This window comes from Misgurnus anguillicaudatus, chromosome 5, assembly GCF_027580225.2.
Source record: "Misgurnus anguillicaudatus chromosome 5, ASM2758022v2, whole genome shotgun sequence".
Classification (NCBI taxonomy): domain Eukaryota; kingdom Metazoa; phylum Chordata; class Actinopteri; order Cypriniformes; family Cobitidae; genus Misgurnus; species Misgurnus anguillicaudatus.
Window position 1 is genome coordinate 29,093,478 of NC_073341.2, and position 16,183 is coordinate 29,109,660.

The 16,183-nt window shown below is 39.5% G+C and overlaps 2 protein-coding genes across 3 annotated transcripts in view; one reads left to right on the forward strand and one right to left on the reverse strand.

Annotated features, from left to right (window-relative positions):
• zap70 (zeta chain of T cell receptor associated protein kinase 70) overlaps window positions 1-5,014 on the reverse strand; it is a 28,810-nt gene extending 23,796 nt beyond the window's left edge. For both annotated transcript variants that reach the window (XM_055168277.2, XM_055168275.2), the window contains exons 1-2: window positions 4,875-5,014; window positions 1,035-1,155 (exon numbers count right to left, since the gene is read on the reverse strand). The gene's annotated coding sequence lies outside the window, so the exon portion shown is untranslated. The remainder of the gene's footprint in view (window positions 1-1,034; window positions 1,156-4,874) is intronic.
• Window positions 1-16,183, forward strand: part of adamts10 (ADAM metallopeptidase with thrombospondin type 1 motif, 10) — a 64,705-nt gene that overhangs the window by 6,510 nt on the left and 42,012 nt on the right. The window contains exons 3-11 of the mRNA XM_073867938.1: window positions 4,894-5,237; window positions 6,568-6,727; window positions 7,764-7,966; window positions 8,434-8,517; window positions 10,364-10,509; window positions 11,402-11,445; window positions 12,545-12,645; window positions 14,859-15,010; window positions 15,579-15,720. Coding sequence (XP_073724039.1) covers window positions 4,894-5,237; window positions 6,568-6,727; window positions 7,764-7,966; window positions 8,434-8,517; window positions 10,364-10,509; window positions 11,402-11,445; window positions 12,545-12,645; window positions 14,859-15,010; window positions 15,579-15,720 — 1,376 coding nt within the window. The remainder of the gene's footprint in view (window positions 1-4,893; window positions 5,238-6,567; window positions 6,728-7,763; window positions 7,967-8,433; window positions 8,518-10,363; window positions 10,510-11,401; window positions 11,446-12,544; window positions 12,646-14,858; window positions 15,011-15,578; window positions 15,721-16,183) is intronic.

The following is a 16,183-nucleotide window of genomic DNA, read 5'->3' on the forward strand; positions in this document are numbered from 1 at the left end:
ATGCTATAAATCTATTAAATCAATGTATAAATGTGCATTCATCTTTACCATTTTATATTTATTTAGTTTTCTAGTGGTATACAATGATTAAAAAATAAACATTAATGGCATTAACCAAAACACTTACTTTGTTATATTAAGAACACATTGCTGCGGTTATACTTGACGTCGTCTCTTTACATTTTCACAGCGATCAGCTGTAAAATGTTTTGGTCCCGCTTGATTTTCGTTGACTGAGTAAAATAATGTAAAGTTTTCATAAGATCCTCTGGGGTCAATGTTTTAGCATGAGAAGCTTGATGCTGTCTGGAGAACAAGCAACCGAGTGCCTCTCGCAGAAATTATTAGATGTTGATGGCTTACGTTTCTTTCCCGTCACAGAAAACCACCACAGGTTTAGCAATGCAATTAAAGTATTATTTTGTTTTGTTTGTTGATCACGAAGTACAAAGTAGATGAGAAAAACTAGGACTCCGTGTACTCAGCGCGCCGCCATTGTTTGTTTACATTGCGTGACTGGTGGTCTGTAATATCAGGAATGGATTTGTTGCGTTCTGTAAAAAAGGAGGAGTGGCGTTTGTCGCATTTTGGGAAAAAAGGGAGAAAAGATGACAGAATATCACGGCGGGTATTGGATTTTGCGTAAAATTAAGAATTTACTTTTAACTACTGACCTGATATAATACTGATTTTGGCAGTAACTCGTTCATCGCGTTTTGGAACCAAACTCTTCATATATAGATTAAAAGACAATATGCAGACATGCGATAGTTGCTTTTCTACTTTGATCTGTTTGGCTTGCCCTCTATAAATAACATAATGATGAGCTATAACCTTTCATGACAAGTGTTACATCACATAACCATGTGAATGGAAATTAGATCAGTGCACTATGTATAAAGCAGGCAGAGCATGCAGTCACTACAGGCATGTTTTAGTCTTTTAGTTCAAATATCAGCATCACAGAGCTACACAAACAGGATATGGATGGCTTTATGAATGGTCTTGTTCTCTGTTCAAGAAAGACTTCTTACCCTGGCATAAGAGAGAAGTCTGGAGTCACTGACTGACTTGATGCAGCTGTTGCACATCTGGGAAAGGTGGAGAAACATCTTTCTGTCATTCTCTCTCCTCATCCCCGTCTCCTCAGGAACACTACAGTAAAAGAGATATTGGATTCAGAACCCCCAAACCATTAAAGGGTGTTCTTCATAACTTTTTAAAATAAACCATGGGTGGCTCCGGATGTTGGTTTATATGAAACAAAAGTAGGGTTCATTCTTTTAATGGGGCTCTGTCTGTGGAGAGAAAGGGGGTTAATGAGAGAATATTCCAGGCGTCCTCCACCTCTCTTTTCCTTATTGAGATTAATTTGAGATCAAAAAGCTCTTTATGACCGGTGCTCCCTGTAGGTGTAAGAGCAGGGAGGACCCTTCCATCAATTGTAGGCCTTGTGTTTATTTAAGATAGGGCAGGTTGATGTTGGTCACAGCCCTGGGTGTGTTACTTTGCCCTAGCAGGGAGTTGGACATTTTCATGCTTTGACATAAGACCTAGCTGTGCCCCTGGCTCCTGTTACTGGATTTAAGTTATAGAAAACAGCTTCAACAGACTATGTTAAAGCTTACGTTGACTGAGTTATGTTCCTGTGGCTTAATGGGTAGATCATCGTGTTAGCAATGCATAGATCATGGGTTCGATTTGAAAGAAATGTACAACTGGTTGCACTGTAAGTCACTTTGGATAAAAGCATCTGCCAAATGCATAAATGTAAACTTGCATCTATTGGGCTGCATGATATTGGGGAAACTAAGATTGTGATATTTAGATTTTCTGCTGTACATTTTGCGATATAAGAACTACTGTATGACTTCACTAGATGACTTAAAGGGCACCTATTTCATTGCTAAAAACAATTTTATTTTGTGTATTTGCTATAATAAAATGTTTTCACATGGTTTCCATATACTGTGTTTTTGTAGCTCCAGATTTCCCTTTCTTCCTAATACGCACGGATTTGAAAAGTTTTGTGTCCCTGATTGGCCAGCTAATCTTAAGGTTGTGATTGGCATGAATTCCTCTGACATCCGCCGGAAATGTGATGCTCCTTTCCATGTTTGAAAGATTTGCGCACAATGCTATGCTAACAGAAGTTAACTTACAGGCTGTGAGTCCAAGCGGGAGGAATTATGATAATGTCAGTCTTCTCTACATCACCAATCGCAGGAAGTAAACTGTTGCTTACAATCCATGTGTTTGTTGTAGTCCAAGAAAAGAGATTTACGTTGGAGACGATAACTCGCGTCATTGTTTACTTTGGGGCCCATTTTGCATATCATTAACATGTACTAATACACACTTACACACCAAAGGAAATGTAAAATCGTGAATCGGACAATAGGTCTTTAAAAACTGTTTGAGAGAAATTAACTTTTGCCTTGCATTTCTTGTATAGCTCTGAGATGGCAAATTATGGAAAAAAAACTGTGTGATGGTTTTACATATTCTTCAAAAACTGTTTTAATTGTTACCATGTCTTTCATGATGTGAAACTGTTCTCAAATAGTGTAACAATGGCATAGGCATCTGAAATAGTTTTCCTTTAGGAAAAAATGCCCTGCAATTGTGACTATTGTGATGTCGATGCTGAAACAATATTGTGCAATTTTGTGCAGCCCTTTTTGCCTCCATTAAATTAAATGGGAATTTGGGGTTTTTAGTCTATATCTATAATCTATATCTATAACCTTTTGATTTGAGAATAAGCAGATAGATGCATTAATGAAAAATACAGTCTTTCTCATTCTGGAAAATGAAATTGAAAGGTTGATGACTTATTTTGCACTACAGATATCCAACTAAACAACAGAGAAAATGAGAAAGTCCCATCTTACAACCTCAACCAACTTGCAAGTAGCAAATTATGATTCAGATACACAGAAACCAATTTCAAAAACCAGAACCGATAAAACTCATTGTTACAATGTCATTTCTAGATGTAGCATGTTGTATAATCCCAGGAGTGAGCCTATTCCTATAATGATAAACCTCCATCTGTTGAGATCCTCTGCTGGTGGACTTGAGGTGGCATATGTTTGGAAAATCCAAAGAAAACATATGTGAGGCTCAAAGGCAGCTGCATTGTCATAAATTAATTACATTTATCAGACATTCTCGGTCTGAATAAATGCTGTGGGAAAAGACATTTACATGTAGTGGACACTTTTGTCCAAAGTTATTTACAAATTAGGTAAACAATAGAAGCAATTAGAGCAACATAAGAACAGCAATACATAAGTGCACTGGAACTCATCAAGTCTAACACGGTATACATATAGCCAAGGGTTAGTAATATTTTTTTTTTGACAGAAAATGTACAGATAAAGATGGAAAATAGAAAAAGATATTTAGCTCTGTATTAGTAACTGAGGTGTTCGCGGAAGAGGTGATATTAGACAGACAACATTAGGTATAGGGCCAAACTCCCCTTTTTGAAAGACTTTTTGACACGCACTGTATTTTATAATATTGTTGTTTTTTCCATTCGAATAAATGTCGCATTTAATTTATTTAAGTTAAGCAGAATTACTACAGTGAATTGTTCAGTCAAGTCACAAGCGGTTATAGAAAATAGTTAAGCAAGCTCAATCAAGGTCACACACAAGTCTGGACTCAAACAAAAGAGACATTTCTGTTTGTGAGCCACACTCACTGTTTGAACTGGCTGAATAAGGTAAACAACACAATGAAACAATCCTTGTTTCACATTAAGGACACGAATCCTGGCATGCGAGTATTCGAATGCATTAAAGAGTTTGGTCTGTTGAAAAATGTTTGTATATGGGGAATCTTGGGGATCTCTGCCTCTTGGGTGCAGTCTTTCCAACACTGAATTTGGACAATTAATCTCCAGGCCCACTGTCGGGGACAGGAAGTATACAATTTCAGGATTTCCATAGCAACAGGCAGACCTTGGCCTTTGGGCTACTTGCTAGCTTTTCTTCTCTTTGGTCTTTTCAATGGTCTCGCTGTGAACTACTTTGTTCCCCAATTGACACGGTCAGAGAGTACATAACTGCAACTGAATAAATCCTTTTTAGTAACTAGAGGATCTTTGCAAGCGGCCCATCTGACACAAGGGACAGTGAATTGCCTCAAATTGTGTTTGTTTACTGACGTTAATGTTTGTTATCAGTCATTTGAAAGTATTGGCGCTTAAAGAATAAGTTGACCCAAAAAGGACATTTCTGACGTCATTTATTCACATTCATTATTAAACAAATTTGAACATTAAATGCTGCTCTTTTATCCAAGTAATTGGTGACTAAGGCTGCCAGTCAATGACATTATGCCTAATATTGTTTTTTATTCTCTTTTCATAAGAAGTAAGAAAGCCATAAAAGCATATTGGAACAGTGTTTGTGCTTAACATAAAGGGCATACTTTTTTATTACGGTAATTATTTATACGATAATATAGTTGTTTTTGCGAAATAACGAAATAAAAATATCGAAACAAACAAAAAGAATTCGTTTAAAATAAAACTTTTTTAAAAAATGAGTTTATGAAGAGCGCATCTGAATTGTCGACGTGCACTTTTCACAGGGCACGTGAATAAATGAGCACGCGGACATTGCGCTAGTAAGTTACTGAGGTAAATTGTTATACTTCCATCTCTTTTAAATATTTTTTTATATATCCTTCACGCATTATTTCATGTTTATTGGTCGCGCTCAGTGTTAACAATATATCTAACTTAATACACACCGCGGTACGAGCGCTACAGAAAATCTCTCCCGGATGACAGGTCGTCACCGCTATATATTATCACACCACATGAGACGCCAAACCTTATTCACATCAATCTCACTGACAGTTTTGTTGTTTCCACAGCTGAGTTTCTGTCCAGTTTGGGCCAGTATGAGATCGCCATCCCATTGCGTGTGGGGCCGCGCGGGGAACCGCTTCCGGAAGTGGAGACCTCACGCGGACACGGCCGACACCGGCGCAGCACAGAAGATCCACAGCTGTATTATCAGCTGTCAACGCCGAGCGCCGACCTCCTCCTCAACCTTACGCAACAGGGAGGACTACTCTCGCGACAGTTTCGCGTGGAGTACTGGAAAAGGGGGCACGTGGCCTGGAGCCACCCGTACTTGCCCAATTGCCACTATGTGGGTCACCTGCAGCACCAACCTCACTCGAGTTCTGTGGCTCTTAGCAACTGTAATGGCCTGGTGAGTTCACTTGTACTTTTTAATGAAGGCACCTGCAAACACTTTTGGCTAAATTCCCAGAACTGACACACCTTTACACAGCACCTCATCCATTTCATCCTATGCCATGCACTGCGGGCAAATTGTGTATATATTGTGTATTGTATGTGCATTATGTGTAATTGTATTCTGCACTCGCCATTGCACATGTGCTATTAGTGGTGGGACAATAAAAGTGATTTGATGCTCCATACAGTACAGATGCAGAATACAATAGACATACTGTACAAACAATAAGACACATTATACACAACATACACAAAAATAGTATACACAAGGACCAGTCATCCACAATTTTAAATGTTTCCACTACACTCTTAGATGTTCTACTGGTGATATCCGTAATGCTGCACTAATAATGTATGAACATAATCTATTTCTTTCCACACTTGAGGAAGCTGTTACAGCACTCATAGAAATCTGAAATGGGCAGCTGTTTCTCCGTCTCTCTCAGCTGGTGTAAGGCTCGGTTCCAAAATCAGGTGTTTTGGAGCCTAATGAAGGATTTAGTTTCAAGCGGCATGCTGTGGCACGCTCATTTCTTGCCTGAGGTGGTAAGGCACCTGCATAAATAGATTACAGAGGCAAGACTAATGCTTATTTATCCTGACCCTTCAAATATTTTATTTAGTCCATCTGATAAATGCTTTTAGACATCATGCATCCTGTGGTATCAGGTAATCTAACTGGCTGGCATCAGATGCTCATACATTTCCTCGAGCCAATTATACAACCTCTTTGACTCATGACCGGTTTGGCAGCCCGGTTGCTGCTAACATGAGTAAACGCATTGAAAGATTAAGATTGGAAGATTGTTCATAAAGGCGGGAATAAGCCCAGGGTTAATTACTGGTGGTCAGAGTAGCATGACTTAATTCAGCAGGGAATGCCCAGTGTGTCCACAAGAGCATCACTAAACACATTAGAGGATTACACAGCCTTTGAAAAGTTTGTCTATGGGAGATTAAAAAAGGAAACGATGACACATGCTATGCTAAGATCCTTTGGCCATTAGCCACGATGAGGTCCGATTTCATCCAGGATTATTACACTTGGGGTCTGATTCAGTGCAGCTCATTATTGTAAAGTGGGCACTCTAATGATACAATGATTTGATTATCTTGTAACATGTCCATCATGCAAAATCAGATCCCTTTAGGGAGGCCAGAGATCAAGAGCCACCAACTGTTAAGTTCTTTCACATGCAAACAAAAGTGCTCATGGACGTCAATGTCGAACACTTCACGCTAATCTGGAGGCGAGGGGAAATGTTAATCTGTGGTTTTTACAGCAAGGGGTCATTGTAGCCGGTGGTGAGGAGTACCTTATCGAACCCCTGGTATATGCTGAAAACACCACCAATGAGGATGGCAGAGAAGGGCGCCCCCATGTGGTGTACAAACGGTCATCTCTGAGATACCAGAACATGGACCAGTCCTGTGGAGTCATTGGTGAGATTAAAAAACACAAAATGTAGCCTGTCTAAAATCAGCATTATGCAGATTAAACCAGCTGGTCTCAGTTGCAGGGTTCCCACTGGTCCTTGAAATCCTTAAAAGTTTGTGAATCTTGGGGGAAATTCCTGTGTCCCTGTAACGCCGTCTTTGGCAATATTTCAGATAGCGATATACTTCATGGCTCCCGCGTCACCCTGTCTTTGTCGTTAAGCCTCACCATTGGTTGAATTTGATATTGATATACACATTCAGACGCATTTACCCTTGGAGGTGCCCTAAAGTGTCACCGCAATGACGCAGCGCGAGTTCCCTCGAAACGGACCTGTAAAAATGTATCTTTAAAGGTAACACCTAACCTTGCTCTCACTTGAAATGTGTCCCCACATTTAGTCCTTTATTTTGAGGGTATTGGACCTGGAAAGTCCTTGAAAGCTCCTTGAATTTGAAGTTAATTAAGGTGTGGGAACCCTGCAGTTGGGATAAGCTGGTCTACCAGCCTGGCCCGAGTACGTTTTTATCTGGTTTACCCATGTAAACCAACAAACTAGACAAGTAGAAACCAACAAAAGCTTATTAAAGGTGGAGTCCACGATGTTTGAAAGCCAATGTTGATATTTGAAATCACCTAAACAAACACGCCCCTACCCCAATAGAATCTGGACCTTCTGTTGATAGACCCGCCCCACACATACGCAACCCGGCAAGGATGTCGGTTAGTAGACACGCTCCTTACTGCTGATTGACTATAAGTGTGTTTTGATAGTCGGCCCGTCTCCTTTTACAAAGCGTTTTTCAAACATCGTGGACTCCGCCTTTAAGATAATATTGTATGGTTTTGTCTAAAAAAGTACCAAGTAATTTTTTGCCAGGCTGTAATGTAACCTTTATCCTATTGGCTATTTAAAAAATATATAGATGGACCATACAAAGGTGTTACATATTTATTATTGCTAAATTACAGCTTTTAACTAATAACAGTGTAAAACCAATATTGTTCTTTTGCTTATTATTAATAACTTGTTTTTCTCAGATGAAAAGCCCAGTAAGAATTATGGATGGTGGCAAAGAACAATAAAGCCATCACCCAATCAGATGGGCCGGGGTCAGTTACCACTGAAGCGATCTGTCAGCCGAGAGCGCTACGTTGAAACGCTGGTGGTCGCAGACAAGATGATGGTTAGCTATCACGGCCGTCGTGATATTGAGCAGTACATTCTGGCCGTAATGAATATTGTAAGTTTCAAATCTCCTTGCACTTTTTTCCTAGGGTGATGACACCTTTATGGCAGCTTATCAGAATCGTTAGCAACGATAAAAATGCACAGTCTGCAACTATGCTATGAGAAGTAAGATGATCTTCAGAGTATGGTTGAACCCCTTCAGGTCATTTGTGTTGGCTCGCCAGATAATGATTAAATAAAAACCAGTTGTCTAAGCAAGTGTCTTCTGTATGAATCCAGATTTCTTTACGCAATTTATAATCCCCATGGGCATTCTGTGGCATTACTATGAATTGTTTTACACCTGTGGAATGTGTTTAATAAAGATCTTACCTCACCTTTCTGCCCCAAGGCAGCAGTTTGCGCTTGTTTTATAGTTGACAGTAAAATGTCCATCTTTCCAATAAACAGCAGGATTACAAAGACAGACAATTGGCCCGTTTTTTAAGACTGGTTTTTTCTTGTTTCCCTGGAGGTCAGGTTGCCAAACTGTTCCAGGATTCTAGCCTGGGGAACGCAGTGAACATCGTTGTGACCAGGCTTATTTTACTGATGGAGGACCAGGTACTTTTTATGTAGCACATTAGTCTCTTTTTTCACCTGTCAAAGAATTTCTTGTTTGTTCATTTACAGGCTAAAATGTCTGTCCTAGTCTAATCCAGCTAAGACACAAGTTTGAACTGTTTGCTACCCGGCTCTGCTGGGTGTGTCTCCCGCTAGTCTGCCATGACTGCTCTTATTGTTGATTGAGACCTCTCATATTGGCATAGCAATGAATGTAAAGGCCCAAAAATGTTATGCAAGTTAAACCTAAGGGGAAGGCAGGTGTTATACACTGTACCGCCAGTGTTCTCACCATCACCCCTACGTGCGATCAGTCTACCTCTGTCGTGCATTCAAGCCGTCCCTTCTGTCCTGCTCTGGGTGAGATGACAACACATAAGGAAGTTGGCTCGCAGGGTCACTGGAACTCACCGACAGTGTTGGGACCTCATACAGAGAGCATAGAGGGTAGGGAAGGTAATGGAGTGGTTTTGTGGTGCATTTAATGGACCATTAATGATCCCAAATTGCAGATTGCTAAAAATAAATACTCTTGTAATTTGTTCCGCATAAGGTCGTTTGACAAATGGTGGTGGACCGGTCATTAGGAGCAGCATTAGGCGTGTTGAGATAATCACAGTTTCCAAATGAGAATACCCCACCTCCCTCTGTAGGAGAGGAAACCTTGGGTTACAAGTTTAACCAAGGAACTGTCGTAGGCTATCTTTGGACACAAAACTGGGTAAACGGCCGTTTTTGAACCTCTCTCACGGTACGACATAGGACCACCGATAAAGAGCCACGATCACAGAAATTGCGACGATTGTTTCACAATCTTTCATCTGGGACAGCCAAAAATCGTGCAATGTATCACAGGCTTTATGAACAGTATTGTGCAAAAGTCTTATGTCACTACTAGCTTTGTTCTTTTAGTTGTAATGTTTTAATGTCCATCCATATTTATTTTCACTCTTTTATTAAGATTACAAAAAAAAAAAACAGTCCACAAAATGTTAAAGAAAATATGTACACAAAAAAACTTAGACAACCTCTTGTTTGGTTTCTTCTGGCAAAAGTCAGTTTTTATTGTGACCTCCCTTGGCACTAAGCACATCTTGAACTCTTTTAAGACTCTTTTAAAAATATATGTACATGGTTACTATAACCCAGGGTTCCCACGGGTCCTTGAAATCCTTGAAAGTTTGTGAATCTGGGAAAAATTCAAGGCCCGTATTATTCACAGTGTAGTATAGGATAATATCATAAAAATGACTTTTTAAGCACACGTGCTAAACTGTTTGCTTTAAATGCTTATTACTTCCAAAATGCTTTTTTGCATAGTTGTGTTGGACACATGAAAATGTCTCGGGTTACGTATGTAACTGTTGTTCCCTGAGAAGGGAACGAGACGCTGCGTCTTTCTTGCCATACTTCCTGCGTCCCTGTAACACCGTCTTTGGCAATATTTCAGATAGCGTTATACTTCCTGGCTCCTGCGTCATCCTGTCTTTAAGCCTCACCATTGGTTGAATTTGATATACACATTCAGACGCACTTACCCCTGGAGGTGCCCTAAAGTGTCACCGCAGTGACGCAGCCCGAGGTCCCTCGAAAGGGAACTGTAACAATGTATCTTTAAAGGTATCACGATGAAACCTTGCTCTGTTGAAATGTGTCCCCACACTTAGTCCTTGAATTTGAGGGTATTGGACCTGGAAAGTCCTTGAAAGGTCCTTGAATTTGAAGTTAACTAAGGCGTGGGAACCCTGAGAAAAACAACAAATCTAATGGTGTCATGCTGGCCTACGACTGCACAGTACTGTATATGTATAAAAATCTTAATGTTTCTCCTTTCTGTTTTTGCCAGCCCACGCTAGAGGTAAACCACCATGCAGGAAAGTCTTTAGACAGCTTCTGCAAGTGGCAGAAATCTATCCTGCACCGGAACGGCCATGGCAATGCCATTCCCGACAACGGTGTTGCTCACCATGATACAGCCGTCCTCATGACTAGGTCAGTTTGTAGAGTTTTATTAGACTTCTGTTAGCACTGTGAACACTCATTATTTGGGGTACATTGGGGCACACTGCTGTTACTACGAATGTGGCCGCTCTGGCAATGGAAGTATTGCCTTTCAGTTAAATGAACCAATCATCAAGATAGTGACGATTCTCTTGGGCAGAGAACAATTTAGCACAATTTAATCTTAAGAAACAAAAGTAATGGTACTGTTGATGTCAGGTTTAATTGTTGGTCAGAAATATGTTGCTCAATCTGGTTATTCGGGGGTCTGTGGTCTAATAAAGATTGAAGATTGGTGGTTTTGCTTTAAACACACAACAAATGGCTGTCTGAAGATTTTTAGCACTCCATTAGTCTAGAAACAGGTCACAGTTTAAAGTACTGTATTATATGTGACAGGAAAGGCCACCATGTTTGCAATATCTAACACGGTGTTTGAAAGAACAAGCTATTTATGTTACATAGAGCTATACCTTTAATCTGTACAGGTTTATTGAGCAGTTAGGTTTCATTTCTGTCTGCAAGTTAAATGTAAGACTACATTTACATTCATGGAGATGCCCAAAGTGACTTACAGTGCATTTAAGTTACACATTTGATAAGTTTTGTGTGTGCCCTGGAAATCAAACCCATGTGAAACCCATGATCCACATCAGTTTTCAAAAAGAAAGCGAAAGTGAGAATAAAGGAGAGAAAGATTAAAATGTTTGTATGTTGGGTCTTTCAAGGCAAACTTTTATCAAATGGTATGTCTGCATTTCCTTTCATTGTCTTCACTTCTTTTATCAGGACAGTGTCCAGTCTGTGAACTGTCTTTGCTCTCGATGTGTGCAGCCCAAGCAGTTCAATCACCCTAACAAACTTGTGTAAAATTTGTTTCCAGGTATGACATTTGCATCTATAAGAACAAACCCTGTGGAACACTTGGTAAGACATTCATCCATCCATCTCCCTACCTGTTAGCATATGAAGAGCTTAGATGCAAAAGCCGTTAAATGCCACCTCTGTCAAAAATGGGATAATAATATTGACCGAATGAAATGCCCGTTTGTTAATCTGTTAAAGGGCACCTATCGTCTGAGTTACGATTTTCCATTTCCTTTGGTGTATAAGTGTGTTTTAGGACAGATTAATTATACGCAAAATGTACGTACCCCAAAGTAAACAATGAGTTTCCAACGTAAATCTCTTTTCTTGGATTACAACAAACGCGCGGATTGTAAGCAACGTTATTATAATTCCTCCCGCTTCGGACTCACAGCCTGTAAGTTAACTCCTGTTAGCATAGCATTATGAGCGAATCTTTCTAACATGGTAAGGAGCGTCACATTTCCGGCTGACGTCAGATGCATTCAGGCCAATCACAGCATACAGATTGGCTGGACAATCAGGGACACAGTGCTTTCCAAATCGATGACTTTTGTACAAAAATGTACGGTATATGGAAAATAATGTGATTTTTGATGAACCATAAACCACACTAACACATTGTATTTTACCAAATACACAAAATAACGTTTTTTAGCAATGAAATAGGTGCTCTTTAAACTCCACGTTGATTTTTCAGCAAAGTTTTCTAAGTGCACAGAAGAATTGCATAAACAACGTCGCAAGTACGACGGTTTCAGTTGGCGAGCTGCAAGAGTTTTTTACCTATTAAAGGAGGTTTACAGATTATATTATGATATTAACCACATTTTTTAGCCTTTTACCTTAGAGACAGTGACAATAAGGCATTTCAGTTACTGACCTATAACCTTTTCATTGCATTCAAAATTACTAAACCTAAACATAAAAGCCTGATAAAAATGTCAGATGTGTTCATATATACACATATATTTGTTTATTTGTGCTTCAATTTTCTCCTATGCCATACTGACAGTAATACGTTTATTAGTGTTATATAAGTTTAAACTTTGAATGGCATTGATTAGTTTGTTGAGACAAATTTTTTAAGGCTTATGTAGTATTGTGTATAAGTGCATATACTGTATAACAGCAGCATATATGTATGTGTTCACGTAAGGTCTGGCACCTGTTGGTGGTATGTGTGAACCGGAGAGAAGTTGCAGCATCAATGAAGACATTGGTCTGGCCACTGCTTTCACTATTGCACATGAAATAGGACACACGTGAGTTTTTCTTCTGCTTCTATGTCCATGCCTGAAATTTGATGTTTGGGGCTATTTGCTTCAAGTTGAGATTATACTGTAAAGGTTAAATCAAGCAGATGTCTCACCCAGTATGCTTTAATGTATAAAAATGCTTTATTCTTGTCTATACACATCTAAAGAATTCTGAAATGTCGGTAGTACCTTCTTATGTCATCATGTAAATGCTTCTTTGACCTCTATATTGTTCATCTCATTAAAAAAGACAGCTTAAGGATATCAAGGATCAATTTAAACCCATTGGCTTAATTTAAATCCGATTGATGCTCAAAAACCACGTTAACATTTTCTCTCTGTCTTTCAAGATATTTATATCTTGTTAGTGGAGCAAATGATGACAGAGTGAAATGGCTCAGGCTGCTGTCTGTTGGGGCACTAGGCTTTTATTTTGTGGTTTCTTGCACTCCGAGACGTTGAAGTATTTTTTACTTGGTGGCCCAGCATTCCTCTCAGTTTGTGCAACTTGTTCATGCATATTTATGGTGTTATGGGCACGCCTGGCCGATAAAGCACATGTATAATTATGCAAACTTTCTGAAAATTCCCATGAAAGGCAATGCTGGTGTCGTTTTGTTAGGGGAAAGGTATTTTGCTATCATTTTAAGATTTCAGCTCTGTTTGTGCTGGGTCACTGATTTTTTTTCCTTGGCTACACTCACAGACCTCCAGGCTGTTTTCATAGGTGGTGAAGTCATTAGTGGTCTGGTTTTAATGATTTGTCCAGGTACCTTTGAACTGATGGCCATTTGAGGCTGTGCACTGGGGCTGTCTAGACAAGGGGTCATATGTATAACTGTATGTATGATCACTAAAGTGTGTGTGAGATGAGTTTGTGTTTGTGTGCCACACACACACTGCCTGTGAGTGGTGAATAAGTGGTGAACGGTTGTGCAATTTTCACACAAAGTATTTTTAAAACGGCACCTTATTCACGGTCACACATATACACATATATATGGGAGGGGCTTCTGCGACTCCGCTTGCTCCCTGTAATTACGTGACTAATAGAGCAAGCTCCTTATTGGTTACCGGGCCGCGATGTCTCTGAAACCAATTGAACGTTTCCTTTGCTTTATGCTTTGGATCATTGTCCTGCTGAAAGGTCCAACCACATCTCATCTTCACCATCCTGATGAATGGCAGCAGGTTCTTCTTAAGAATCTCCCTGTAAAGGGCTCCATTCATCGTTCTTTCAATCACATGAAGTCTTCCAGTACCATGCAATGAAAAACAGCCCCACACCATGATGCTTCCACTTTCAAACTTCATTGTTGCTGGTTGATGATAGATTGATGTTGTTTCCACTTTCGGATAATCGCCCCAGTGGTGCTTACATGAAGATTCAGAAGTTTTGAAATACATCTGTATTCAATTCCATCAATATGTTTTGCAACAACAAGGTTGCGAAGTTCTTGGGAGTGCTCTTTGTTTTTACCAATCATGAGATGTTTCTTGTGTGATACCTTGGTAATGAAAATACTTTTTTAGCTCATCAATTTACCAACCCAACTGATAATAATTTGCACAGATAGGAACTAGAATTACTTTCTAAATACTATGGATTTCAGCTGGTTCCTTGCCTTGGTGACTATTTTTTTTTAATGTCAGGGCTCCAGACTAACTTTTTTCACTAGGAGCACAGTGGCCCCCAACTGAAAATTTAGGGGCACAACCAGAAAATTTAGGGGCACATACCGTAAATCAACATGCTAACCATGCTAACAGATTTCTACTAAGTAATACACTGTATTACTAATAAATACTTTGATGATAGATGCAGAAAGTACAATGTGCTGTTTTAAATTCAGTGTCACAAAACAAAAAAAGGTCAAATTTACTGGTTGCACATGTGCGACTGGATGTAAAATTCAGTGGCACACTCTCAAATTTTGGTGGCAGTCTGGAGCCCTGAATGTGTTCAATACATTTTCCTGTGTCATTCAACTTTATTGCACATAGCTTTATTAATGGTCTTTAATGTATATACCAAAGGGCCAGCATTGTGGTGTCTTTGTGCCATTAGCTAATTTGAGTAATAAGCCATTTATTGTCCCATTTATTTATAGTGAATTCCTACACAGAAGTTTATCTTGAAGTAGGATTACATTTTGATGGTTCTTAACTGAGTAGTCCCATGAACACAATTCCCTAAAATTTTCATCTCTTTTTCACACATTCGGAATGAATCACGATGGCGTTGGCAATGCATGTGGGGTGCGCAGTCAGGAGACGGCTAAACTCATGGCTGCCCACATCACCATGAAAACCAACCCCTTCGTCTGGTCTGCCTGCAGCCGCGATTACATCACCAACTTCCTCGAGTGCGTCTGGTGCCCGGCTCTGAGATCAATATTTCCACTTAGGCGTACTGTTAAACCTGCCTTTAATGTGATTATATAAATCATAACTGAATTTCAGTATTGTAAATTTTTAGCAGGAAAATTTGGGTATTAATATTTGCCCAAATTGACAATTCAAAGAAGTGTTTATTTAGCCTAGTGTCACTTAACACAGGCACTTTTGTCACAGTTTAGGTGTTTTAAGGTTATTTTAAGTGTTAAATGTAGCATTTTTTTTAATAGAATTAAAATTGTACTGTATACAGTTTGTCAAAAAATTGTCCCCTTTTGCCTTCTAGATATGTCAATGTCAGTCAGCCACTAAAAAATATATTGTTCCATCACTAAGTATAATTCAAAGCAGCTGCATTCTCATGTGGTACTACATGTAAATACACTACAAAAGTGCCAGAACATGTTAGGACCTCTACTAAAGCTCCTGGGTCACCATCAACTGGGACAGAACCTTAAAACTTTGTGTTAGCAACTCAAATCCTTAACCGTTATTTTTACAGCATCCAACACACCTCTGTTCTCCTTTGTTTTTCAGCTCTGGAATGGGTTCCTGCCTGAACAATGTGCCACCCAAGCAGGAATTTGTGTACCCTACCACAGCCCCTGGCCAAGCCTATGACGCTGACGAGCAGTGCCGCTTTCAGTATGGAGTGAAGTCTCGTCAGTGTAAATACGGGGTACTTGCTTTTATTCAGTGCCAACATCGTTCATTCAAGAATGGAAATCATCCACTTAACCCCAAGTTGTCTTTTATCCAATACCAAAAACCCAAAAATGCTTAAAAGGTTTTTTTTAACATGGTGACGCAGAGTATTTTTCTGCTCGATCTATAAGACCACAATTGGGCTTTAGACGTTAGAACTTAGACATTAAAGATGTTTATGAGAGTCATGCTTTTTTGAGAGCAACAAGAAAATGCGTATTTCATATTGACATTTCAAAACACTAATTTAAGCTCAAGTCGTGTCTTTTTATTTATGTGAAATTATGTGGCTGAGGTCCTTTATGTGCTCTTACATTCCCATGCAGTAAATCATTAAGCATCTCTCTGTCTCTCTCTCTCTCTCAAAATATGGACCAGATGGTAGCTCTACCTTTCGCTGGTCATAACATTCCATTCTTTGCTCCCCCCACCAGACT